General features: G+C 34.6%; 5 protein-coding genes and 1 long non-coding RNA gene across 7 annotated transcripts in view; 3 read left to right on the top strand and 3 right to left on the bottom strand.

The window, feature by feature from the left end:
- Nucleotides 1-2,540: 2,540 nt before the first annotated feature.
- Nucleotides 2,541-5,593, top strand: LOC148173602 (phospholipase B1, membrane-associated-like). The gene is made up of 5 exons (XM_088038878.1): nucleotides 2,541-3,310; nucleotides 3,356-3,572; nucleotides 3,622-4,011; nucleotides 4,061-4,369; nucleotides 4,415-5,593. The coding sequence occupies exons 1-5, from the start codon at nucleotides 3,149-3,151 to the stop codon at nucleotides 4,549-4,551; spliced, it is 1,215 nt and encodes a 404-aa protein (XP_087895004.1). The 5' UTR covers nucleotides 2,541-3,148; the 3' UTR covers nucleotides 4,552-5,593.
- Nucleotides 5,594-7,756: 2,163 nt separating this feature from the next.
- LOC148173601 (phospholipase B1, membrane-associated-like) lies at nucleotides 7,757-11,341 on the top strand. Its single transcript, XM_088039899.1, has 12 exons — nucleotides 7,757-7,848; nucleotides 7,919-8,024; nucleotides 8,070-8,073; nucleotides 8,109-8,151; nucleotides 8,218-8,322; nucleotides 8,407-8,516; nucleotides 8,559-8,650; nucleotides 9,044-9,299; nucleotides 9,346-9,732; nucleotides 9,774-9,919; nucleotides 9,962-10,130; nucleotides 11,181-11,341. Exons 1-12 carry the CDS (start codon nucleotides 7,757-7,759, stop codon nucleotides 11,339-11,341), a joined length of 1,671 nt encoding a protein of 556 aa, XP_087896025.1.
- Nucleotides 11,342-13,810: 2,469 nt separating this feature from the next.
- On the bottom strand, nucleotides 13,811-14,254 carry LOC148173600 (uncharacterized). The gene is made up of 2 exons (XR_015770242.1): nucleotides 14,005-14,254; nucleotides 13,811-13,949 (listed from the first exon to the last, which is right to left on the bottom strand). It is a non-coding gene; the product is annotated as an uncharacterized LOC148173600 (long non-coding RNA).
- A 5,147-nt stretch (nucleotides 14,255-19,401) lies between these two features.
- On the top strand, nucleotides 19,402-21,274 carry LOC148173599 (WD repeat domain phosphoinositide-interacting protein 4-like). The gene is made up of 8 exons (XM_088039416.1): nucleotides 19,402-19,808; nucleotides 19,852-19,926; nucleotides 19,973-20,165; nucleotides 20,214-20,394; nucleotides 20,440-20,648; nucleotides 20,695-20,793; nucleotides 20,840-20,961; nucleotides 21,007-21,274. Exons 1-8 carry the CDS (start codon nucleotides 19,760-19,762, stop codon nucleotides 21,120-21,122), a joined length of 1,044 nt encoding a protein of 347 aa, XP_087895542.1. The 5' UTR covers nucleotides 19,402-19,759; the 3' UTR covers nucleotides 21,123-21,274.
- Nucleotides 21,136-21,602, bottom strand: LOC148173598 (small integral membrane protein 20). Its single transcript, XM_088039417.1, has 3 exons — nucleotides 21,403-21,602; nucleotides 21,298-21,354; nucleotides 21,136-21,251 (listed from the first exon to the last, which is right to left on the bottom strand). The coding sequence occupies exons 1-3, from the start codon at nucleotides 21,521-21,523 to the stop codon at nucleotides 21,208-21,210; spliced, it is 222 nt and encodes a 73-aa protein (XP_087895543.1). The 5' UTR covers nucleotides 21,524-21,602; the 3' UTR covers nucleotides 21,136-21,207.
- Nucleotides 21,603-22,281: 679 nt separating this feature from the next.
- Nucleotides 22,282-24,404, bottom strand: part of Sema2a (Semaphorin 2a) — a 259,723-nt gene continuing 257,600 nt past the window's right edge. For both annotated transcript variants that reach the window (XM_088038686.1, XM_088038685.1), the window contains 3 exons: nucleotides 24,171-24,362; nucleotides 23,878-24,121; nucleotides 22,282-23,824 (listed from right to left, as the gene is read on the bottom strand). In XM_088038686.1, coding sequence (XP_087894812.1) covers nucleotides 23,753-23,824; nucleotides 23,878-24,121; nucleotides 24,171-24,362 — 508 coding nt within the window. In that variant the 3' untranslated portion in view covers nucleotides 22,282-23,752. The remainder of the gene's footprint in view (nucleotides 23,825-23,877; nucleotides 24,122-24,170; nucleotides 24,363-24,404) is intronic.

Raw genomic sequence — 24,404 nt, 5'->3', positions numbered from 1 at the left:
CTGTGTCGTTTCATTTTCATGACCTCTACAGGTGTCCGGAAAGTCGCGCACCACCGTGAAACTGTATCATCGGACAATGCCATAGGTCACCGGAAAAATGTTAAAAAAAATCCATGTCTTCAATTTTTCGAGATATGGATTAAAGAGGCAAAGTTTGATGCGAAAATTAGCGATTTCTGTGCAATAATTTTACATTTACATAAATTTGTTACCTAAAAGATATTTTGCGCAAAGACATGGTGCAAAGTGTCAGTGTGGCATCGTTCACTTGAAACCATAGTTACATTACTCGTTCATGAGCCGACCTGAGTTACGAAAACAATACAACAGCAACGTTACTATGGCTTTGAATACTAGAAATTTAAATTATTGGAGGAAAAGTTCAGCAATGTTGCCATTTTCCTAATTTTCTTTTGGTCTTCCTGCGAAAACAGAGAGTCTGGAATTTTTTTGGTACTCTGGAGGACCACCAAATTATACCCTTTCAAGGTGGTGCGCCACTTTCCGAACACCCTGTATTTTCCTATTTAATTTGCGAATTGTATGTTTTTATAATTCGATTCGATATCTGATCTTACCAGGGAAATCTGGTCGCTATTATCAGATTTCATCTAAGTTTTTGTTTCGTTAATTTGTATTACACGTTCCAAAGCGTGGATATTTACATTTATTTCAGTAAATTAATTCCTATGATTCGAGTACAACACTCATAATTATTTGAAATAAAATCACAAGATTTTTCTGATTGATAAGATACAATTCCAGAAGCTTAGTCAGTGTGACTGCGGCTCAACTTGGAGTGACATTGCAGAGTATTTGCTCTGATAAAAAGAAACGACTCTCTGTTATTATTAAAAGATTAGAGAGGAAAACGTTGGTTTAACTGGTTTCCTAGAATTTCTGTTTAAAATATTGTTTCATTCTATGATTAAAGTCTAAAACTTTAGTGTTTTTCTCTCAATTTTTTTCGTTTTAAATGCACGAAAAAAATGGTGGAGGCGCCAGGTTTTCGGTTGCAAAACTTTATTTATTTTATTATTACCTTTCGCTTCCAGAACGAAGAAAAGTTATGCCTTCTCAAAGAGTTTTTTCTCGATGTATCTTCATCTACTGGACGGGATATTATTGTTACCTTTTTACAAATAAGTTTAGATTAACCGAATTTAGACCCAACTTCAAACAAGAATCTATTCCGACAGCGGATTGTACAAAAGAAAAAACAGTCCCGCTTGCTAATGTAAGAAGTTCACAAATTTCTCCACTTACCGAAAACTTATTTTCAGCTCGAAGACGAATCTTTTTATTTACATTACAACGACAATGATTCAATCCAACACATAAAAAAATTGTTTAAAACCGATTACTTCTTCAAAATGTGGGAAAGTTGGGTTGCCGAAGCCGCAGAGTGTTGCGACAACGAGATGACAAACTCTAATATCCAAGTTAGTTGTAAAAATTTAGTTTCGTTCGCTCATTTATTTTTAGGTGTTGAATTTCCGTGTCCCATGGTCTGGGTTGGACTTGCTTCCCACCCGCTAAAACGCAATAATTTCAAAGAAAACATGTGCTTTTTGAGAGGTTTTAGACCTTTTTTGGTGTTTGATTTTGGGCAAACAGCTAAATTTGTAAGATTCTGCTTTGCTTTTTAAGGCCAACTGCCCTGGCCCAGAAGTAACTTTTTATACTTTACTGATGTTTACTGATGTATATAAAGAGGAAAGAAATGGTTATAAAATTTCAGATGCAGTCGGAATTAAAGAATGCCTACAGAAAGTTTGTTTTGTTTTTAGCGTAGCGATTTGATGTTCATCTGCATAAAGAGACAAACTTCAAAAAGAAGTCCACCACTATGTAGAGAGCTTAGAGAAATCGGCAACATGAAATTGCTTGTTTATTGTGTGTATTTATTTAATTCTTGTTGTGTCACGTACATTTTTTATTCCAACTCAAATAAAAGTTACTCATTACTATTTATATTTTTTTCAAAGTCATCGATAATACTGATAAAATTATAAATAGAGGAATACCTTATCTAAAGTTAAGGTGAACACAATTAGCAACTTGTTACACAATAAAAATAACAGTTTTAGTCATGATGTCATAAATTTTTTGACGGAAAATCTAACAATAAGAATGAATTCTTAGCCAAAAAATTGCGAGAAAAACGACGGCCAAAACCGTTTTTTTAATCTGTCGTAATGTCCGAAACATTGAGCATATATTGTTTCGAACCTTAAAAAATTTGGCACTCTGGCAGCAACACAAAAATTCAAAAGTTGTTTGTTGACGTACATTTAAAATTCGCTTAGTTTTGAATTCAGCGTGACATTCTGCGTACAATGAGTTCATATAACATGAGTTTTCTCTACAAATAAACGAGATATTGATCAAATTCTGTTGGGATCTCTGTGGAGTGATTTTCAATAAATTTGTTTGAGAGAACACGACGTTTAATATCTTTGAGTTATACATCAGTCCAAAGAGCAGCTGAAAATCTATGAACTGGACAAATTTCAGAACGGTAGGTGTGTTAGTTTACAAGTGGCGATCAAAAAACAAAAAATTGAAAAAATTGTATCGATTGAATTGCCAAAAAATTAAGCATCGAATTTTGAGTATTTAAGAACTAATTCTAAAGGAGCAAACCCAGAGAAAAACAATGGCGCAAACCGTTTTATAATATTTGTCGTAGTTCCGGAGATATTTAGCTGTAAAAATTTAAAAAATTAAAACTGTTTGAATCTTTAAACGGCCTTAACTTTGAAATCTGTGCAAAATTCTACGTAAAATAAGCCCTAACACGCAAATTTGTTCTAAAAATAAGTGAGACATCGTTTTAGTCATAAATCCTTATTAAACACTTTTTTCCTGATTTTTAAAAAGGATAATGAAGGTAGCACCTACAGAAACCTGTTACAATTATTTAAACAAATTTTTAAAACAGGAAGGAGAAGAAAGAATACATAAAAATTAATGGCGCGTTATCCTTCGTCTTTAAAGTAAAACTGGTATTATTTGCTGTTCAAAAATATTTATGAAGGCAAACGGAAAAAAATGCTCAAGGTAATTCCGTCTTTGGCAATGTAAAGCAAATTTAGCTTGAGTTTTTTCTCAGTCGTCTTTGCATAAGAACCGCGAACCGACTGAAATGAATACGTCGTTCATTTTATACTTTTCACTGTTAATTTTCCAAGTGTTATCTCAGACTGGAAGAACGTCTCTGGATGACTTTTTGGGACTTTTTAGAATTGGAAGAAAAGTCCTCTTCGAAGTGGTGAACGAACAAAACAAGTCACCCCTCAGAGAATCGGTTGGTGGTTATAACCACATGAACAATCTTAATTTTACATTGTAGAAACTCCAAGAACGCATTCCAAAGTCTCGGCCCTTTTTCTGTGATGTTGCGACAAGCAAAAGTGCCCAAAAACCTGAATCAGTTCATCAATTAAAACCTGGAGACATCGATGTTGTTGCGGCTCTGGGTGACAGCCTAACTGCAGGTTTTGGAGTAACTGCACTGAATATTTTTGAGACTGTTTTACTGGAGGAACGGGGGAAATCGTTTTCTATAGGTAAACAATATTTTTGTTTTTTGTTTTCTTATCTAATGTTAGTATGCAGGTGGTGAAGGCGATTGGAGAAATGTTACTACGTTACCGAACATACTAAAAGTTTTTAATCCAAATTTAGTCGGATTTTCTTTAAAGAATTCCTTATCGATGGATTCAGAGTCACAACTAAATGTTGCGGAAGGAAATGCGATTTCAGCGGACATCCCATACATGGCTCGACAACTTATTAAAAGAATAAAATCGGATAAAAGAATTAACATAAATGGAGACTGGAAAATGGTAACGATTTTTATAGGAGCAAACGATTTTTGTACCCACATTTGTTACTTGGACGACCCGTTCTTAAGCTTGGAGAACCATAAAAGAGATTTGATTGAAACACTGCGAATACTTAGAAATAACTTACCGAGGACTTTTGTTAACCTGATACCACCGCCTAGTAATTTTTCAACTCAAAATAAGCACCGATAACTTAACCATTTTTTCAGATATTAGAACTTTAGTGGAACTGAAAATTACAGATTCTTTTTGTGATATCACTCACCTTTTCGAATGTCCCTGTTTCTTCGGGTCTCAGTTTGCTGCAAAAAGAAGTATTCTTTACAAAGTGATGGTTCAGTGGCAAGAACTTGATGTGAAAATAGGAAATCTTCCGGAGTTTGACACTGACGATTTTACAGCGGTTGTTCAACCGTTTACACTAAATTATACGTTTCCAGTTGTTTCAGGAAACGTGGCAGATCTTCGGTACTTTGCCCCAGACTGTTTTCATTTTAGTCAACGAATGCATGCGAGAGGTAGGTGCTGCATTTTGCTGTTAAAAGCGAGCCGAAATGTTTTAGTTGCAAACGATCTGTGGAATTCTATTATGGAGCCCGTTGGTAACAAACCTTGGGATGGACAAGAACTGTTTAAAAAATTTAAGTGTCCTAGCAGTGAGCGTCCTTACATTTTTACGAGAAGAAATAGCATTTCGTGACATGTTTAGCAAAAGAATTTTTGACTGATTTTTATACAAGACTACAACCTGTTATGAATATTTTAAACAGAAGAGGGAAAATTATGCGGCGTTGTGTTGAATATAAGTGAATGATCAACCAGTAGTCAATAAACATTTTTGAAAACTTATTAAAATAATTGTAATCCGCCATTCGACCTTCTAAAAACTGGACTAATTTTTGCAGGCTCTAGAAAAAGGTGAAGATACGTAATTAAGAAATTACGTATTAATCTCTTTGTTAGAATCAGTTGTGTTCCGACTTTTAAACGAGACATTTGTTTCGACAGTTTGTGCTGCAGATTGCTGTTTTGTGATAAAAATTGGCAAGGTAGGTGGTCACCATCTTCATTTACACATTTTGTAGGGTTTTCTGTTTAAAGAAACATTAGGCGCGTTCAATTGTACCAAATTGCAAAACTGTAGAGCGCCAACTGCATCGCAAAATGAAGAGTCCAGCGAGAAGACATTTCTTTTGATTGTTATAAGCTACCAATTAACATTTATAAAGCTAGTTTAAAGATTTGTCATTTCATGTAAAGCTTTTGAAACAGATATTAAAGAATCACAACTGCACCGAACGCAACCAATAAGTGACTTGAGGGACGTTTTATATCTTGTCTATCTTGTTAGTGAACAAGTTTTAAATTTAAAAAATAATAATAAAAGTCGTGAATTGAAATTTTTTTACAAAGACATCTAAAGAGACTGAAAGATATCTTTTCGGATTTTTCTGAAGTGTGAATAAATAAAACTTATTCAGTCTTGATCTACTGGAACGATAGAAGTGGTGGAGGCGCCAATAATCAAACGCTGTTCAACATTATACTCAATTTATTATTAAACCTTCGAAAATTTGGCCCCTTGGCCAACTCAACTCAAAATTATCATGTTTTTGGATTCAGCGTGAAATTCTGCGTAAAATGAGACCCAAATTTGTTAAGTTTGCATAATAAATAAACGAGGTATTGGCCAAAAACTGTTTTGAAAACATTATTTTAGGGTAATTTTCAATCAATGTTTTCGAAATGAAAACGACGTTTAAAAGCATTGAATTACACATCAGTCGAAAGAGGAGCTCGAAATCTATCTACTGGCCCAATTTGAGATCTATCGGACAAATAGTTTACGAGTTATAGCCAAAAATAAACAAAATTAAAAATTTTCATCGTTTGAGTCGTAATTTTTTTTCGCGAAAAATCGACTATTGAATTTTGGGCTTTTGAGAACACTTTCTGACGTAAAATGAGCCGAGAAAAACGATGGCGCAAACCGCATCTCAATATCTCAAATAGTTTCCGAGATATTTGAATTTAAAAATTAGGAAAAATGAGAAAAAATGAAAATTAACTTTCCGAAATTTTGATCGGCCATAACTCAGTTATCTGTTGTCGGATCTGAACTTAAATCCCAGATTTGAAATCTGCGTGAAATTCTGCGTATACTGATGTATAAAAACTCAAGTTTACTCTAAAAAATAAGCAAGATATCGATATCAGAAGTTTAGCCATAGTTTTAGTCATGAATTTTCGAGAAAATTTGCAAATTTCGTTTGAAGATAAATCAAAGAACTGTTTCTTATGTAAAAAATTGCGAAAAAAACGATGGCACAAACCGCATCTCAATATCTGAAATAGTTTCTGAGATATCTAGCATGAATTGTTTCGAACCTTCGAACATTTGGCCCTCTGGCAAAAATCCAAAATTTCAAACGGCCATAACTCGGTTATTTGTTGACAAAAATTAAAAAATTATCATGTTTTTGATATCCAACGTAAAATTCTGCGTAAAATGAGACCCAAATTTGTTAAGTTTGCTTAATAAATAAACGAGGTATTGGCCAAAAACTGTTTTGAAAACATCATTTTAGGGTAATTTTCAATCAATATTTTCGAAATGAAAACGACGGTTAAGAGCAGTGAATTACACATCAGTCGAAAGAGGAGCTCGAAATCTATCTACTGGCCAAATTTGAGATCTATCGGACAAATAGTTTACGAGTTATAGCCAAAAATAAACAAAATTAAAAATTTTCATCGTTTGAGTCGTAATTTTTTTTCGCGAAAAATCGACTATCGAATTTTGAGCTTTTGAGAACACTTTCTGACGTAAAATGAGCCGAGAAAAACGATGGCGCAAACCGCATCTCAATATCTCAAATAGTTTCCGAGATATTTGACTTTAAAAATTAGGAAAAATGAGAAAAAATGAAAATCAACTTTCCGAAACTTTGATCGGCCATAACTCAGTTATTTGTTGTCTGATCTGAATTTAAATCACAGATTTGGAATCTGCGTAAAATTCTGCGTACACTGATGTATAACAACATAAGTTTACTCTAAAAAATAAGCAAGATATCGATATCAGAAGTTTAGCCGTAGTTTTAGTCATGAATTTTCGCGAAAATTTGCAACTTTCGACTACTGGAAAATTTAAAAACTATTTCTTATGTAAAAAATCGCGAGAAAAACAATGCCGCAGACCGCATTCCAATATCTGGAATATTTTTCGAGATATCGAGCACGAATTGTTTTAACTGACATATTGACAAAAAGAATTTCAAGGTGACCCAAGATCAAACAAAAAATCTTTTGCTAAAATTCTTAGTTTTGGTGATTTTAGTGCAATAGCTATAAAATTTCGAGAAGTTACTATATTTGAGTCATGCAGCTCCTGCAAAAAATTGTAAAATTGTAGAGTAAAAGATATAAATTCTAAAAATTTTAATTTAGAAGATTCAAGAAACATTTTACATTCTTCACAAAATTGAATTCTTATGCCACAGCTATGAAATTTGGGGTACTTACTTTTTATGAATAATATATTAACTTTACTAAATTACAAAATCGTAGAGCAATAGACACAAATTTTAGAAGTTTTTATTTTTTTTCCCTGTATTAAAATTCGTAATTTTGATAATTTCAGTGCAATAGCAAAAAGATGATGGAAAAATTTCCAACATTTTTCACAAAAATTCGTAATTTTAATAATTCTTATGCTACAGCTACCCGAAATTTAGGTAAGTTACTTTTAATGAATAATGTATTAACTCTACCAAATTGCAATTGTAGAGCAAAATATGTACACAAATTTTATTTTTAAGACTATTGTAATTTCTAATTTTAGTAATGTTAATACTATACTTATGAAATTCAGGAAAAGGAAAGTCGTGTATTAACTCTACCAAATGGCAAATATGTGGAAGGAAAAACACAAATTTCAGAATTTTTTTTTGAGACGAAACAATACAACATACGACAAAAAACGTAATGAACCGATGTTAAAAGACAACACTAAAAATTCTTTATTTGCTTGGTTTCTCTTTCCACCGTCTCTTTGTTGTTAACAGAAAAAATGATATCAAACAATTGCTTAACCCTACAAGAAGTGAAAGTGATGATTCGGCAATAGAAATATCGCAAATGCGTCACCCCACTTCAAAATTGGGGGGCACAGTGAAGACATTTTTTTTTGTCATCTAAGTTGGACTCCACTCTTAGAACAGTGCGGTGTAATAATGAAAATTAAGTGAAGATAAGCTCTGCAATGTTGTGACAATACAAATTGTGTCTTGAAATTAGGGTAAGTGACTTTTTTTTGGAATTTTGGCAGTGTCACTAAATAGAAAGTAAAAAAAATATTCGGAAGATGTATGTACATACATCATCTCTCTTTTTATGATTACCATAATTGCTATTGTGAGCCGCACCAGGAACCCAAATTATCTTACTCAATCAACATTATAAAACTTTTGTAAATTTCCACGACAATCTTACCTGGATTCAAAACTCGTGCTTGCTAACCCAGATCCTTATTTATTGTGCAAGCACCGTAAAGAATAATAAAAGACTTCAAATGTGACTATAATAAAATTTTACCACGATTGATTGTCTTCTTATTTATTACACAACTTTTCCATCAATCTAAAGGCTGTGGGTGGAATTGCCGCAATTAAATCATAAAAAATTGGTGTAAATAAATTGTTGCAGGAACAAAAATGGTCTTCTTGGTCTTCGTCATCTTATCTTTAACCGTCTTGACTGGAAGCAGCGAACTTGAGGAACGCGATTTTTTCAGTAATGTGAGTCGGAAATGTCAATTACCAAAATTAATAAGAAACGCCGAAACAAGATCACAAATTTGTTGATCTGCGATGGGTCTTTGTTAGTAACCTTGCGACGGGTTTTTTTCTTATATAATCATTTCATAACGCTGTGATTAATCCTGACCCAACTGGGTTTTTTGGTACATTTCATATCCGTTTTCAAAAGAAAGTAATACATACTATACTTTAGTAGGTATGGTAATGAGTTATTACAAGTTCCATCAGCGTCTTTCAGCTAATATTATATTCCAAGTCGTACTCAAATTAGCAAACAATGCCAGACACGCGTCTCGACTATTTTCACCAATTAAATTTCTTAGCCACATGTCAAGGCAACACGTGCGCCCTATTTGAAACCTCACATTTTAGAGCACCGTTCTTCGCTTCCCTCGGGACACTAGCAGCATCCGAAGACAAACCCCCTTCCCTCCATCCTTCAAGTTTCCCTGTTCTAACACAATTCACGGAAGATCCCCTACTAAACCAACAAATGTCCATCGTCTTCGACCTGGAGATATCGACGTTATCGGTGCCATGGGCGACTCACTAATCGCAGGGAATGGCGCACTTGAAGAATGGGCGTTGGGTACTATGATCGAGTACCGGGGCGTCTCCTGGTGTGCAGGTTAACAATTTCTTTCCCCAATTCCTCCGTGAAACACTTTTTTCAGGCGGTCAAGGCTCCTGGAGGGAGTTTTTGACCCTCCCAAACATCCTCAAAGAGTTCAATCCGAATCTAAAAGGCTTCTCCACCGGAACTGGTGAATTCTCCTCACCTCACTCTCAGCTAAACGTAGCGTTTCCGGTTTCTGCAGACGCGGATGCTTTAAAGCAAGCGAAAGTTTTAGTCAACAGAATTAAAAAGAACCGGAAAATTAACTTCAACGAGGACTGGAAAATGGTGACAATTTTCTTCGGAGCTAACGACATTTGCTCGGGACAGTGTTATAATAAAGAGGACTTTTCGCCCCGAATGCACTACAAGAAGTTGATGGTGGCTCTAGACTACCTCCAAAAGACACTCCCTAGGACCTTCGTCAATTTAATCCCAGTTCTTGGTAAGAAAAGTGAAAACTTCCCAAAACAAAATCCGGTTTAGATGTTTCAGTGAGTGTGCGAATCAAACGAACGATGATGTGTAGATTTCTGCACACTTTATTCTGTGCGTGCTTCCACAGAGGTGGTGATGAAATGAATGTTATTACAAAGATGGCGCGGCAATACCAAAGAGCTGAAGAAGAGTTGGTGAGTGGAAAACACGTCGGAATGACTTAAAAAGTGTTGTAGATCTTCAGTGGGCGGTACGACCGGACGGAGGATTTCACAGTAGTTCTTCAGCCGTTTATGAAACTGTTCAATGCCCCAGAAGACGAGGCTCACAAATATGACGAAGTTATCGATATTTCGTACATAACGTACGACTGTTTCCATTTTTCGCAAAAAGGTCATGCTCTAGGTTGGTAACTCTTCATTGAAAATACTGGTGGTTATACAACCAGTTATATAGAGACAAAATAGTTGGATGAAAAAACGAATTAAAAAAAAATCTAATTTCCTCCAAACGAGTTCTTAACTGTTGTGGACAAAAAGGCAATTCAGAGTTTGTTAACTCTGAAACTCCGGAGGTTGATAACCGATAATTGTCAACAATGCAAAATTGAAGAAGCTCAAAATCTTCTTACACGATTATTGAAATCATTTTCTGACGTCAATGGGTTCAACATTCGTCTGTTCTTTTGTTGGCTGCAGGAAAAACATTTTTTCGAAAACATTGCCCTGTGGTTATTTTTATAATAATTGTGGATATTTGTATGGAGTTTGATTGTTACAATTTATTCTCGTCTTCTGATAAACGTTTTAAATTCAAGAGGTTGTGAACTACACAAGTCGTTTAATTTAATATTATCAATAATTTTATTGGTTTTTTCATTGTGATCAAAGTTTATGTCGTCTGGCTCAATTACCCCATTTAATTTATTTCCACTTAGTACCTAATTATTTTTGCAAAGTGCAGATTTCGCATTACGTTTTAATTATGAGTTGAAATTACTAGTAATTATATTTTGATTACCTGTATTTTTAATTACCACCCTTTTTTGTTAGAAATAAATAAGACAGAATGGGGATAAATCAACTTCATAATAGAATATTGTTTAAACAATTCGAAGAATTTTCCAGAATTGATTAACAAACATCACCTTTATTTGAATAGACGGAATATTCAAATATCAACGTCAGACCACGCACAAAAAATCATTCAACATCAACACATAAATTTAAAATTCGCGTATTCGACGCGCTTACGCAAATCATTGTTTTGATGGTTCTAGAACTCAATAAGCGCGTCATTGTCCATGTGCGTTTTCTACGTTTATAAAACTATGTAATTGTGACGTATGTAAACATATTTTGCATTAATTCATTTTTGCCGTTGACCGAATAAAACAAATATCTTTAAAGCAAAACCGTAAACTAACTGTGACGCTCACTTCCATTCATCTTTCAGCTGCCAATATGCTGTGGAATAATTTATTAGAGCCCGTGGGCAGAAAAAACCAAAAGAAATTGAAGTACATCATGGAGAGTTTTGAGTGCCCAAAACCTAACGCCCCGTTTTTATTCACTAATAAGAACTCGAGGAATTTTTTGCTGACTGGTTACCAATAACACTGTTGTGATAAAATAAAGTCTATTTTTCTACTGTGGACTTTTGTTTCCAATCCTGTACAGAACTTTAATCTGTCTTTTCCTTGTTCTTAGTGAAACTAGAGCAGTTTGTTGATTGACCTACATTTCCCTACAAAATAAGATAAGTTTGTCTGCGTCTGACGCACGAGACAGGAAACATTTCGCGAACATTGAAGGCGAATTTTTAAATTATTGCGTATCAAGATCACTCAATAAAAGTTAGATAAGAATGAAAAAAGATACACGCGTTACCAAAGTGGCGACATTGAAGGAGGGACATGGTCAGATATAATTATTTTATAAATAAGGGTCATAAATCTAACACCGTGAAAGCCGGGAGGTTATCACTAAAAACTCTTGGACTGTTGGCAAACATTTCATGTATCAATCAAATCGATGCATAATTTATAAAATATCCATTTCTGAAGGCTGTGAATCAGAAAAACGCGTGGCAACATTGTATTTATCACCTTCAGTGTTTTCCCGTTGTACTCACAAAATTGTACTTTTTTCTGGTTCCTGGAATACGAAATTCCGAATTAGTCAATCTGCGGTTTTTACAAAGGTCAAGGGATTTGTTTTAGGAAAAACGATGCTGATAAATCGGCGACATGTTCAAAGCACGAAGGTCAAAAGTTATCATTTTTGTCTCGGGTATACTGGAGTTTTAAAAACGTCTTTGCCGTGGCACATAAAAAATTGTCAACAATGTAAAAAATCTAATGAGAACTTAATTATAAACGGAGTCCATTACAGCTAGTTTTGTTTGTTTGTTTGTTTGTAATAAATGGTGTGTGTAAAAAATTAATTTCGCTCTTTAAAGAGTACTGGTGATCGCACATCTTTATATAATTTATATAATTTTTGCTTATTATTGTTGTTTTTTGGTCAGGTAATTGTTTGACGTCAGTTTCAAATTTTATAATTGCCAAGAAATTTAATCAGGATAATCACTCAGTAAAAATGGAAAAAGGCAATTTAGCCTCATGGATGATTCAGTTTTTCCTTTTTAATTAAGTTAAAAATAGGAACCACTCAAAATTTTATTTCCACAGCTTTCAGAGTTTCAGATTCTTACAGGCATTTTTAAAAATCTGGGTAAATCCACCGGAAACAGTTTCCGGAATTTCGTTCAGCATCATCATTCTATTAAGTAACCAAAATTATTTTGCATTAACAAATGTTTCTGCTTAAAATAAAGAGCTTTTAAGTTGGTTGTGTCGTTAAAATTATGCAAGACAACCTTGCTAAGGTGCATTTTTTCACTGACCATGAAAATTTGTCTTGCATTGACAATGATATTCTGACCTTCATTTTCGTAACTGCAGGTAAGGAAAGTGGGATTTTTTATTTTAAAATCTATTTAATTAACGAGAAAGTGTTTAAATTTTTTAAACACAAGAAGAAGCTTGTGAAGTTTTCTCTTTATTGTTTTCATCTGTGCAGTGTCCCAAATGCTATAGAAACTGTTAAATATAAAAATAAATCATCAATATCAGGCAGAGACTTTTCTTTGTCGAAAAAACTAATTTGAGACACCTATAATTTAAAGACTTTCCAGTGGTTCCTTCTGACCCACTTCTCTCTTTTAAACATAAATAAATTTAACATTTTGGTCGTCTCGACATTTTAAACCAATTTGCATGGGTCGTTTTTATCTGCAATCCCATCGCTTTTTTTTAAATAATAACACAAATTTGGCGGTAATCTCCAGAACATTCATTGACGTCAGAGCGCTTTTTTTCTTCTATCCCAATCTTTGGATCTGTTGTCCGACTAGTTTTTGCACCTGCCTATTCGAAACCACTTATTAGTTAACGAATGGGCTTTGACGCAAAGAACAAGTACCGTACAGCCATAAATTTAACAGTTGAAGAGGAAAAGAAAACAAAGCAGGAAAAAAATCAATGCCTTTGTGTTGATTTCCGTTAGAATTTATAGAGGATGTACAAGTAAACTGCAAACCAGGATGCAATCAATGCCTTGATGCAAATTTTCTTTCTTTTCCCAGGAGTTATGGAGGTTCTTTGATAAAATGAAGCGCAGAAATGATTAGAAAACGTAGCCTTGCCCTCTTCGCATAAATAATTCTTTAGAGGAGTCATCATAATTCACCATTGTTAATTGCGGATCGATTTATTTCTGCAATTAATAGTCCTTCCTCGGTATCCTTCACGTTGCAAACAGTTTACACGAAACATGATTAATTGACAGTCCCCTTCATGAGAAAAATATGTAAGGGCAAGACGGACATATAATTATTGTTAGCGTGGAATTCCAGAAAAACCGTGAAATGATAAGAGATTGATGTCAATGTAAGGATAAGCCGGACAATAAAATTTTAAATTCGCGATGAAGCCTGACCTTTGAGAAAAAAATAAAATGCTAAGTATATCCTTTCAAAAAACTGGATCACCACGTTAGAAAGAGAGGTCACAAAAACTCAAGTTTAGGAAAATTTCTTAGTTTATTAAATAAATACAAATAAATAGAATAAATACAATAAGTTATGAACATCCTGGAAGCATCGTTTTCAGCCTTATCTTGTGGAGCTCGTGAGCAAGCAGAGAAGATCTTAAGAGGCCATCTGCAACAAGAAGGACATTAGTACTAGTCCTAATTGTGCTTCGTGGTCTACACACCTCCATATCTCAAAGCCTCAACTTCTTTAAAACTTTCAACTTGTCACTTCTCGTACGGTCACTTGAACACTTTTCTGGAGAACATCGAAGAACTCTTAGTTGATCCACTGGAACTCTTCGAAACGTCCGAACAATTACTTGTGCTTCTTTTCACCAAATTTCGATAATTCTTCCCAGAGTCGACATGGAGAAATTTGTCGATCATCTGGCGCACTTTGCAGTGGGTTCTATTGAATGGATTCGTGTACATGGTCACTGCACTCACTGTTAACTCTTCGAGAGTTGAGACAAATATACAAACACTAGCGTGCGAGGCTTGTTATATACGAGTTCAAGCGCGTCATCAGAGGGATTCCACAGTGACAAGGCCAATGTCAGATTGACGTCTTCGCTGTGGGACAACAGACTGTAATTTGTTTGTAAATGGTACATTTGCGTTTACGCTAATTGGGCTGTTATTAGAGGTATTCTTCTTTATTTGATTATAATGTGAGTTCTCGGTAAATTGTGGTTTTAAGGAATGGTGTAATGTAAATATTTAGTTGAAGTGTAATAGAAAATTTTACAATCAACGCACCAAGGAGTAAACAGAACTAATTGCGATTGATTCTCAGGTATTGTTTTACTTGTAATTTTTTACTGCTTATTTTGGTTTCCCGCAGAATTAAAAACGAATTAAATTAGATTGTACGAACGGTAATTAGCAATTACGCACGTGGTCGCAATTTATATCAAACATCGTCGTTATTTACAATTTTTTATTACATGTGGAGTATTTTCTAAGAAAGATGTGGTAAACCTGCATCACGAGTTTAGTTTTTGCCTCGTGGAAACTATTGCGATTTTTTTTGGATTCAAAGGTTATACCCATTAAAAAGCTGTTTAAATTTTGGATTTTCTTGCAGTTGATGAACAACAGTGATCGTCAAAATTCTCATCTTTAGCAAGAATTAATTTATTTTCGGGTTAAAAACGCCTCAACAACGGATCTTGACCTTGTCTGTCCAGTCATTCGATTGCAGATTCATTTAAACCTCATTTTATGATACTCCAAGAAACTGAAGACACTTTAACAGCGTCCCATTTATTCCACCTTGCTCTTTTTATGGCCTAAAATAACTTCAAGTTCAGATCAAAGCTCTCATTTTTTTAAACCGGCTTTTTTTGATGGGAACTCCATTGACGCCACAGGTAAAAGTCAAACAAATCTGAACCGCAAGAATTCTTCTCGGAAAGTGGCCGTGAATTTGAAGGAAACGAAACCCGTTGCGGAGATATTTGCATTTGTTTGTTTGGAAAATTAGTGCTTTCTCACTAAAGTAAACGTTTACGTAGGAGAAGTTCTGATAATTGCAATATAAGCACTGCAACAATGTTCTTTACACAGTTTTCTGAAAATCATTTCCTGCGATCTTAAAATAGAAAACAGGTTCGCACGCAATGATAAAATTGATAAACGAGTAACCTGTGCTAAAAATAAAGCTTTTGCGTTATTGACAAGATGCGACCATAACCAAGTCAACACATAAATTTTCCGTGATTTTCCAGGAGAAAAATAATTGTTTTGTAACGATGACTAGTAAATTTTACTACGTTATTCTTAGACAGGATAGTACTGACCACAGGACTAATTTTCCTTTTGGCTTCTTCAAGTAGCAACATGTCGAAGGTGACATTAAATTAATCTTCGTTTTTTGTGCATCACATTGATGTCACAAAGCAAAAACTTAATCATTGTTTAATTCTGCAAAAGAAACGTGCAAAACTTCCATCTTCAATAATTCACCTTGACCATTTCCACTTGAGAGACAAAACGATAAAATTAACATTTTGTGAGCTATTTTTGTCTGTTTTAAATATCATCGATTATATAATTAAGTTTCGATCAGTTGTTATTGCGCTGTCACCTAATTGTGGAAACGCGTTTTTTACAAAATTATCGGAAATCAACGTCAATGTCGCACCGCAAAAAAGGACATGTGTTGCCAATAAAACCTGCAAAATCACAATTTTATGCTTAATTTCACCGCATGCGAGAATTAAATGTCAAAATTACACATTGAAGAATCCACGTGTTTTGTTTGCGTATAGTTAAAAGACACGTGTCTGGAAACGCAAACGCGTTATTACACGAAGCAAGTGTGGTTTAATAGCGCAATAAAAATGTCGCCGAGATTAACGGAAAATCGTCATGCAATGATTTTAATATGTAAACAAAATAGGCCCTAGAGCGGGTGTTTGAGGACACTCACTTAGCCGTTTGATTGAAATTTGTGCGTCAAATCTGACCTTAAATGGCACGACATTCTCTATGCATATCTACGAGAAAATTTGCGCCTATAAATAAGTTCCGAACCTGTAATTAAGGAAATGAACTTTCTCTGCTGTATCTCATTTTTCGGAAATTACCTTAAACTCAAGGCGAATTTTGGTTTATGTGCCGACGACCTATGAAAAACGAGGGTTCATCTGAATGAATAAAGCTCGACCTTCTTGTAGATAAGCACTTTTCTAACGTTAGAACTCATCCGGATTAAAGTTCAACGTTTGCTACTTGCGACATCATCAATCACTTTATTTATGGTCGGTAATTGATATTAATTCAAAAAGTACGAAACACATGTCTGAACAATGAAACAATTAAGAAAATATTCATTATTTGTCTTTATCAATTAACGTAAATGGGCTTGTTAATTTGTAGCATGCGTTTGGATGCACGTAGTCCATGTCGTTTTTCAGGTAACCTTTGAAGAAATCGATTACATTCGCCTCAATTTTTGTCGTTATTAGACCTCATTACTGCTAATAGCTGTATAAATAAATAAACAAAATCCCGGCCTAATTTCCAAGTGGTTCGCCCTTAGCTTGATTAATTTGAATTTATTTTCGATTATCTGAAAACCGTGTTGTCCTTCAGAGTCCGAGTCAAAACACGCGTATCTCGTGCTCTTGAACTTATTACATGAACACTATCTTGTAATGAATTGCTGTCATTTTCATATTTGATATATCTAAATTTAAATATAATAGCGATGATAGGGATAAAGGTTAATAATCGGATATCCAGGAAGACGGAATTACTATCAGTGTCAAGACAAGTGACAAAAAAACGACCTTATTTTTTAGCAAGGAGCCTTGACAAATCTTGCTATTAATTGAAGATTTTATTCTTAATTTGTTTTCAACCACGCAAGGTGCAGGGAACTCATCAATTGACCTCTAGTAAGTGCAAATACATTAACAGGTCGTAAAAAAGGTATTTTTAGGAAGCGTTTCGATAAGAGGGCGCGACCTTTCTTCAATTTTGACTACGGATCGGACTAGATGATTACCTAATCAAAATATTGATATTTCATCAGAGCATCAGCCGTGGAGGTAGTGGCACAAGTACATTGGAGGTCGGAATTTGGGCCCGTGTTGTTTGAAATTAATTACAAAATTTGACCTTTTCGGATAATGGAAACTTAAAAACACGATCGCAAACAACGGAAAATAAAAATTTCTTCTGGAAGTCCCCTTAGACATACAGTTTTGTGGTCAGAAAAATGTCGTCACTGATTTTTGACCAAAACTTAAAACTGGTTTTGGAAATTCCGCGCAAACTGGAATTTATTTGTACAAATATTAAAAAAGTGCTTTGAACCTGAAACAAGTCTACAATTTACACAACTGCGAAACAATTCAAAAAAATGTTTAGGGCGTGGTATTCTTCTTTCACTGAATGTCACTTGTACAATTTCTTCAGTTCTACAATCTAAACTACAAATGTTGAAAAATGTAGATGTAAAATATAAAAGAAACAAAAATCTAAATAAAGTCGATGATTGCTGTCATTTGGCCCTGATGTCAACATTATAAGTTACCTATTTGTTTCACTAGGATAGAAAATGATCTTTTGGAAATGCAAGGAATATTTCATTTCGGAGCATTTAAATTTTAAACGTCATTTACTCATTTAGGGAAAATGTATCAATAGGGAAATAGGTTGGTAACACCGCATTCAAATCAAACAATCGAAGATTAATTTAAAATCAAATGTGTTTCTGTAAATTTTTGTTGGAATTTCACTTAATTCGTTTATCTTTTTTATTTTTGAAATTTATTGGAGTATCTCAAATGCTATGAAAATGCTCTTTTGGAAGTCTGAGTGAAATTATAAACAAGATTTAAAAAATAAAAAATACTTTTTTTTGATCTAGTGACATTTATTACTTTTCAGGATTGCTCGCTTGGTAACTTTATGTTAGAAATAAAACATTCGAATGGTAATAATTGTTTTTCAATTGCAATGTTTTTCGTTTTTTCTTGTTTTATTTGAACTAATAATTAAATTTTGAAATAAAATAATAATCAGACGACCATTAAACTTTCAGGGAAATTTACCATGTTTACAGTGGCAGCTCTGACAAATTTGGCGTTTGTTTCAATTGTTTCAAAATTGTGTTTTTTTTTTCTTTGGTTGCAAGCCGAAATAAAGTCTGTTTTTTATTAAAAAACCACCAACACCGCACTCTCCCACCACTTTACAACCGGCAACGTCGTCGATGGTGACTTTTTGGTGATAAAATCAAATAGGTTAGCTGCCTAATTGACAATTTGATTACACAAAACGGCCTTTCAGGCTGTGCCAAGTCTTTTCACCATTAAATCATTTGATTTGCAATCCAACAGGCAATAAAAGAAACGTTTTTAACGGAAACACTGCCTAATTTTCAGAAATGTCAAAAATTTGACAACTATTTTCTCACCAAAAATCTCCCTAGGCAACGTTGCCGGTTGTAATGCAGGAGAAAATTGCGGTGTTGGTGTTTTTTTTAAAAACGGACTTTATAAGTAAATTGTTTGTTCGTTTTATGCCTCAAATGAATTTCATTTAGATTTTTAAAATTTAAAGGCACTTTTTACCGCCCCATTTACACGCTTCCAAAAACATGAAAAAAGAATGTCAGGCTAAAATAGTAGATTTTGTTATTCGGCAGAAAAGTTATACTTTTTGTCGAGCAATTAAATAAATTGCAGTAGCGAGGCGAAGCGTAGCGTAATACTACTTATTCTCCAAACGAAGAGTTCCACGACTGACAATGAGTAAACGCAAAATGAACTATAGACATGGAAGGCAATGCAATGTTATTGATCACATTTACTGTGAAAAATATTGGTTTCAAAGTTAAGACCGTGCAAGGCCCATACAAAAAGTAAGTCTCAAATAGTAACAGTCACTAAAAGTACTTTTGCTGCCTAGGCAGAAAAAGTGTTTTCTTGACAACGGGCGCTTTTCATTACTTATAACAAAATTGCCTACTTCTTGTCTAAAAACGACTAAAAATAGTGACTTTGTGACGTTTGAGAAAATTATTTAAAACTGCCGCTTTTTCTAGTTCCATCACAATGTTCCATGTTTACAGATGGCGCAGCTGTCAATGTCCCTGACATCAGCTGTCCGCTGTCAAACGAACCAAAATAAAACAATGGAAGAGCGAGGTTTTGCAAAAGTCGCATATTTTAATATCTCTTTGTGTAATCGCACATTTTCTTGTGATATTAGTTTTTAGTGATTTATAGTTACTTCAAGTCTGAACTCGTGTTAATAAAAAGTGATTTTCCCTTGAAACTACAGACTGGCTGTGCACGTGTCGTTCTAACTCGCAATTTAGGTTTTTACGTTTTTAGACCTTCAAAATTTAAGTTTATTACAAACGAGCAAGTTTATATTACTCAACTGAGCAGTGTTTTTATTAGTGCCAACTCGTTTACAATGGATGTAGACCGGAAAATTATCAGTCTTCGTTTCAATCAGGACCAAGGTAAGTTCCTAAACTGAAGTATCAAGTAAAGACGCAGTTTTAGGGTGCTTCTCTTGTGGCATGGAAAGTGGGGTTCGTATTTACAACGTTGAGCCCTTGGTGGAAAAATGTCACTATGGTAAGTCTCCTCTTTTTTCATGCTTCTGCTAAAGTGTTCATTTTAGACGTGGATTTAGTTGGAAGTGTGGCAAAATGCGAGATGTTATACCGCACGAATTTGTTGGCATTAGTTCCTGGAGGCATGCGCCCCAAATATTCTGATAATGTCCTGTTAATCTTTGACGATTTAGTTAAGAAAATAATCTTAAAGCTAACATTTCCATCATCTATTCAAGCAGTCAGGTTGAGAAAAGACAAGTATGTTCCTCATTTTAAATTTTAATCGTATTTCATGGGGGTTTCTAGGATTATAGTGGCACTGTTGGCCCACATTTACGTGTTTTCTTTCCCTTCACCCACTCAGATGTTATTTCATTTGGAGACAATTAGGAATCCACGGGGGCTCTTGGAATTGAGCCCTATGGCAACTGGAGACAAACAAATCCTCATTTTTCCAGGCAGGAAAACCGGCAGCGTGCAGATTCTAGTATGGAAGAATTTACAACACTTTGATCTTAGAAATGTATTTTAGGACTTGGCAAACACAGAACACGACGTCTCTAGCGCTGCCGTGTGGTTCCAGTGCCATAAAGGCGCACTTGCATGCATAGCTCTGAATCAACAGTCCACGAAAATCGCCACGGCGTCAGTGCAAGGGACTTTAATCAGAATTTGGGATGTGGTCAGCAAAGGGATGCTGGCTGAAGTGAGAAGAGGCAGTGACACCGCGACGATTTATTGGTATTTTTGGAATGTAGCAACAACTGATGTTGACTTGTTGTTTTAGCATTAATTTCAGCACAAATAGCGAATATTTGTGTTGTTCCAGTGATAAAGGAACTGTTCATATTTTCGCCTTGAAAGATCAAGGAAAAAACAGGAGAATGTTGTATTTTGTGTTTTTGTTGCTGTTTTCTGACTTTTATTTTCAGGATTCCTAACACTAATCTGTTTGGGAAATACGCCAATTCTCAATGGGCGCTTGCAAATTTTATAGTTCCTCCAGAGTGCGCCTGCATTTGCGCGTTCACAGAAAACAACTCTGTGATTATTGGTGAGCTAATAAGTTCAAGATACAGAGATTTATTGCCCTTTTTAGCTGCGTGCATGAATGGTACTTTTCACAAATATGTTTTTAACCAAGATGGTAGCTGCAACAGAGACGCTTACGACGTTTTTCTGGACGTTAATGATGATGATGACAGTCTGCTCTAATTCTATTATAATATTTTTGTTAACAGTTTCTTTTATTTGCCATATAATATACAGTGGTAACTAACTCACTGAAAAGTGAGTACAACTATTGCTTTTTTCTCTCAAAAGGATCACTCCAAACTTTCATATCTAAAAATAATAATAAATTTGAAGTGTAGTTTTATTTAATACTTACTCCCTGGTTGAACCTCCTCCTGTCGAATTCCTTTCCTAGTTTGTTCTTGAATTTTTTCTGTGAAAAATCCTTGTTTCAATTGGTTAAAAAAAAGCGAAAACTTACTGTATTTTTCTGTGTTTATCATTGGGTCAATTGCAATGGGATATAAAGCCAGAGCTATTATCCCCACGATGCCCCCAACGAAGGCTTTATAACGCCATCCGATTAAAAGAGGAGCCATCATAAATTAATCCAAAAATCTCTAAAAATGTTCATGAAAGTTAGGTTATGTTTACTAGCGTCAAGGTCTATGGTGTCAAATCTCATTCAGCTAAGACTTACGTCCTAAAAAAAATGTGGGTGTATAATTAGTTGCATACATTACAGGGTTTTGTATAAATGGTTGCATACATTACAGAATTTTTTGTTACGGCTGTTTGGTACGATCACATTTTTACGAATAAAAATTTCAATTTTTTTTTGTCAAATTGACGTTCAAGATTTGTCACAAAATTAATGCGGAAAAATGTTTCCTGTTAGCTAACCTCCAAACTCAGCGGTTTGGGGGTTTATTTTCTTCATTTGGCGCATTGTTACTGCGCAGAATTGTGAAATTATTTGTAAATTTTTAGAACGTTTTAAAATTTATTTGCAAAAATAATTTGCTGTTTTTATTCGTAAAAATTTGAGAAAAAAATGTGATCGTGTCAAACCGCCTTTAGATATAAAACGGTAACTGAAGGGCTTGAATCCTGAATCGGATGTCGGTTTCTTTCTTCCCGAGTCCGGCGAATTCATATAAAAATATTTCTCTCGTTTTTATTTTGGCTGAAAAATGTTTAGATCGAAATACAAACATCAATAAATTGAACGATTCGATTACAAATCCTTGTTCCTGGGGTCCGAATTAAAGGGGAAAAAAATCCCTTGAGATTGATAAAAATGTGTGTTTAATTGGTTGCCTGTCATCAAACGAATGTTTGTAACATTAAAAAACGTGTAAATATTTATATAATCTTTATTGAGAATAATTTCAGAGCAATAGCGACATAGCCATTACAATTTACATTGGGATGTCATCCTGCTATAGCACAAACTAATTTAATGGGCGATGTAGGTATTTACAAAAAATACACAAAGTCAATAAAATGTAATCGTGGTATTTGCAAGGAACTAAAACTATTTCCATTGAAACAAAATTATGATATAAGTAGTAATAGAAAAACTAATGCTATTAATATTTTATATCACTTCATAGAAGTGGGCATTTTTACTAGTTATGAAAATCTCTACATTTTAAATTCGTAACAAGAATACTTATCTACAATTTTGGGTTAAATTAGCGGTAAAGCACGTATTTTACAATAAATAAAAATGAGAACAACGGGTAAACTACTTTCAATTTATTGCAGATAAAGATATGTATTTCCTATTATAAAAACGATCGTGTTCGTGTTAAACGAAAATTTAAAAACTAACTAAATCGAGTTGCGTAATGAACGAAATGAAGCATAGCTACAGGAAATGTCTTATTGTAATTTCTACAATGTAGTATAAATTACATGGATGTTATAAATAACTATACATAGGTATTTACAGGATTACAATATTATTAAAACAAACAATACTATAAGATTTCTGAAATATGATAACAATATGTTGTATATTTTACACTCTCGTCAAGTTACTTGCAAAAAAATGGATCCGTGTCGTGAACAAAAAATATATAATCTGTTCAAGTGATTGTCCTTAAATACGAATGAAATTATATAAGTACAGACCTTGTTCGTTTTTTCGCTTCGGGATTCAGTCAAGAGTCCGCAATGTAAATTCGTAAAGATCTATTTTTAAACAAACGAAAATAAACGAAACGGTAAAATCTGGAACGTATTTACAATGGGTATATAAAGGGACCAACACTTTGCAAGCGAAAAGTATTGCTTTGAATACGCACTAAAATTACAATATTTCAGATATAACTAATACCTCAGTTAACAGCAAGTCCATTCACTTTGGTCCGGAGTTATCAGTTTATATCAAGCTGATTGTTTTGCAAATATCCAATGTCGAAATGTTAAAAAAAATCAAACTCCATGAAATTACGGTACATATATATCACAGACCTACAATATTTAGAGAATTTTCAAAAAACAATACAAAAATATAAATCAGCGAAAATAACGGGTTAAACCGATGCGGAATTTTTTACATCGAAACGTCCTACGAAAAATGCAAAACAGGTAAAACCTATCAGTCCCAATTTAAAAGCACATTTTAAGCACTGTCCTCATTCACTCCTCGTCTCTTGTCCATCACAAATAAACAGGGCACTTTCACTGATTGATCGTTGAATAAAATTCACTTTGGTAGTTCATCAATGTCTTTACGAAAATATTTACACAAAGAGAACGAGAGTCCAATATAATGGGATTCCTAAGAACGTAAGAGCAAGTGGACCGCGCTGAACGAGCTATCAGACTAGTGGCCGGTATATTTCATTTGGGTGACTATTTTGGTTGCTGTCGTTCTGCCGAGAAGCACATTGCTGTGAACAACAAAATCATCACATAACGCATCGAAAAAACGCACCAAACTCACCGCTTGCTTCTTCTCCCAGGTTTTCATCGCAGACTTGTACTTTTCAAACTCGTGACACCAGTCAGAGTAAATCTTCTGGTAATCGTTGCTTTTGGCGGGCGGAGAACAACGATGGGCGTCCACCGTGACGTTGTAAGAACACAATAAAGAGGCGCCCATCCAGCAGTCGTAGCGGCCCGCATCGGCTTCCGTTACCGCGATGATGACCAGGCCGTGTTCGGAAGTCTCGACGTACTTATCAGGCCTAATAAAAACTGTTTACCTTCCTTCTTAATGATGCGATGAGATCTTACCTGTATTGTATCTTGTACCTTCCTTTCTCTTTGGAATAGTGGTACCACGTGATGGTCTGCGTTGCCAGCACCGCTGGCATCTTCAGGAAGCATCCTAAATGTAAGCTCTGCCCCCACGTCACGATCATTTTCTTCTTAACTACGCTGCTATCGCAAACATCGACTGTGCTGTTAGAGACGTCTTGCAACAACCTGCAGAAATCGTAATAGGTTGTCGAGGTCCTGCATTAATAC

The sequence above is a fragment of the Gnatocerus cornutus genome, chromosome 6 (assembly GCF_029298725.1).
Source record: "Gnatocerus cornutus isolate USDA-ARS CGAHR chromosome 6, icGnaCorn1.1, whole genome shotgun sequence".
Classification (NCBI taxonomy): domain Eukaryota; kingdom Metazoa; phylum Arthropoda; class Insecta; order Coleoptera; family Tenebrionidae; genus Gnatocerus; species Gnatocerus cornutus.
The sequence above is the reverse complement of the archived record's forward strand: the minus strand, read 5'-3'. Positions and strand labels throughout refer to the sequence as shown.

Coding starts and splice junctions, on each gene's coding strand:
- LOC148173602 (XM_088038878.1), top strand. CDS start 3,149: ATGAATACGTCGTTCATTTTATACTTTTCACTGTTAATTTTCCAAGTG. Junction 3,311..3,355: donor AGTCACCCCTCAGAGAATCG/GTTGGTGGTTAT, acceptor TTTACATTGTAG/AAACTCCAAGAACGCATTCC. Junction 4,370..4,414: donor TCAACGAATGCATGCGAGAG/GTAGGTGCTGCA, acceptor GAAATGTTTTAG/TTGCAAACGATCTGTGGAAT.
- LOC148173601 (XM_088039899.1), top strand. CDS start 7,757: ATGGCAAATATGTGGAAGGAAAAACACAAATTTCAGAATTTTTTTTTG. Junction 8,517..8,558: donor AGGCTGTGGGTGGAATTGCC/GCAATTAAATCA, acceptor AAATTGTTGCAG/GAACAAAAATGGTCTTCTTG. Junction 9,300..9,345: donor GGGCGTCTCCTGGTGTGCAG/GTTAACAATTTC, acceptor CACTTTTTTCAG/GCGGTCAAGGCTCCTGGAGG.
- LOC148173599 (XM_088039416.1), top strand. CDS start 19,760: ATGGATGTAGACCGGAAAATTATCAGTCTTCGTTTCAATCAGGACCAA. Junction 19,927..19,972: donor GGTGGAAAAATGTCACTATG/GTAAGTCTCCTC, acceptor TGTTCATTTTAG/ACGTGGATTTAGTTGGAAGT. Junction 20,962..21,006: donor AAACAACTCTGTGATTATTG/GTGAGCTAATAA, acceptor TGCCCTTTTTAG/CTGCGTGCATGAATGGTACT.
- LOC148173598 (XM_088039417.1), bottom strand. CDS start 21,523: ATGATGGCTCCTCTTTTAATCGGATGGCGTTATAAAGCCTTCGTTGGG. Junction 21,355..21,402: donor GATAAACACAGAAAAATACA/GTAAGTTTTCGC, acceptor GATTTTTCACAG/AAAAAATTCAAGAACAAACT. Junction 21,252..21,297: donor GGAGGAGGTTCAACCAGGGA/GTAAGTATTAAA, acceptor TATTATTTTTAG/ATATGAAAGTTTGGAGTGAT.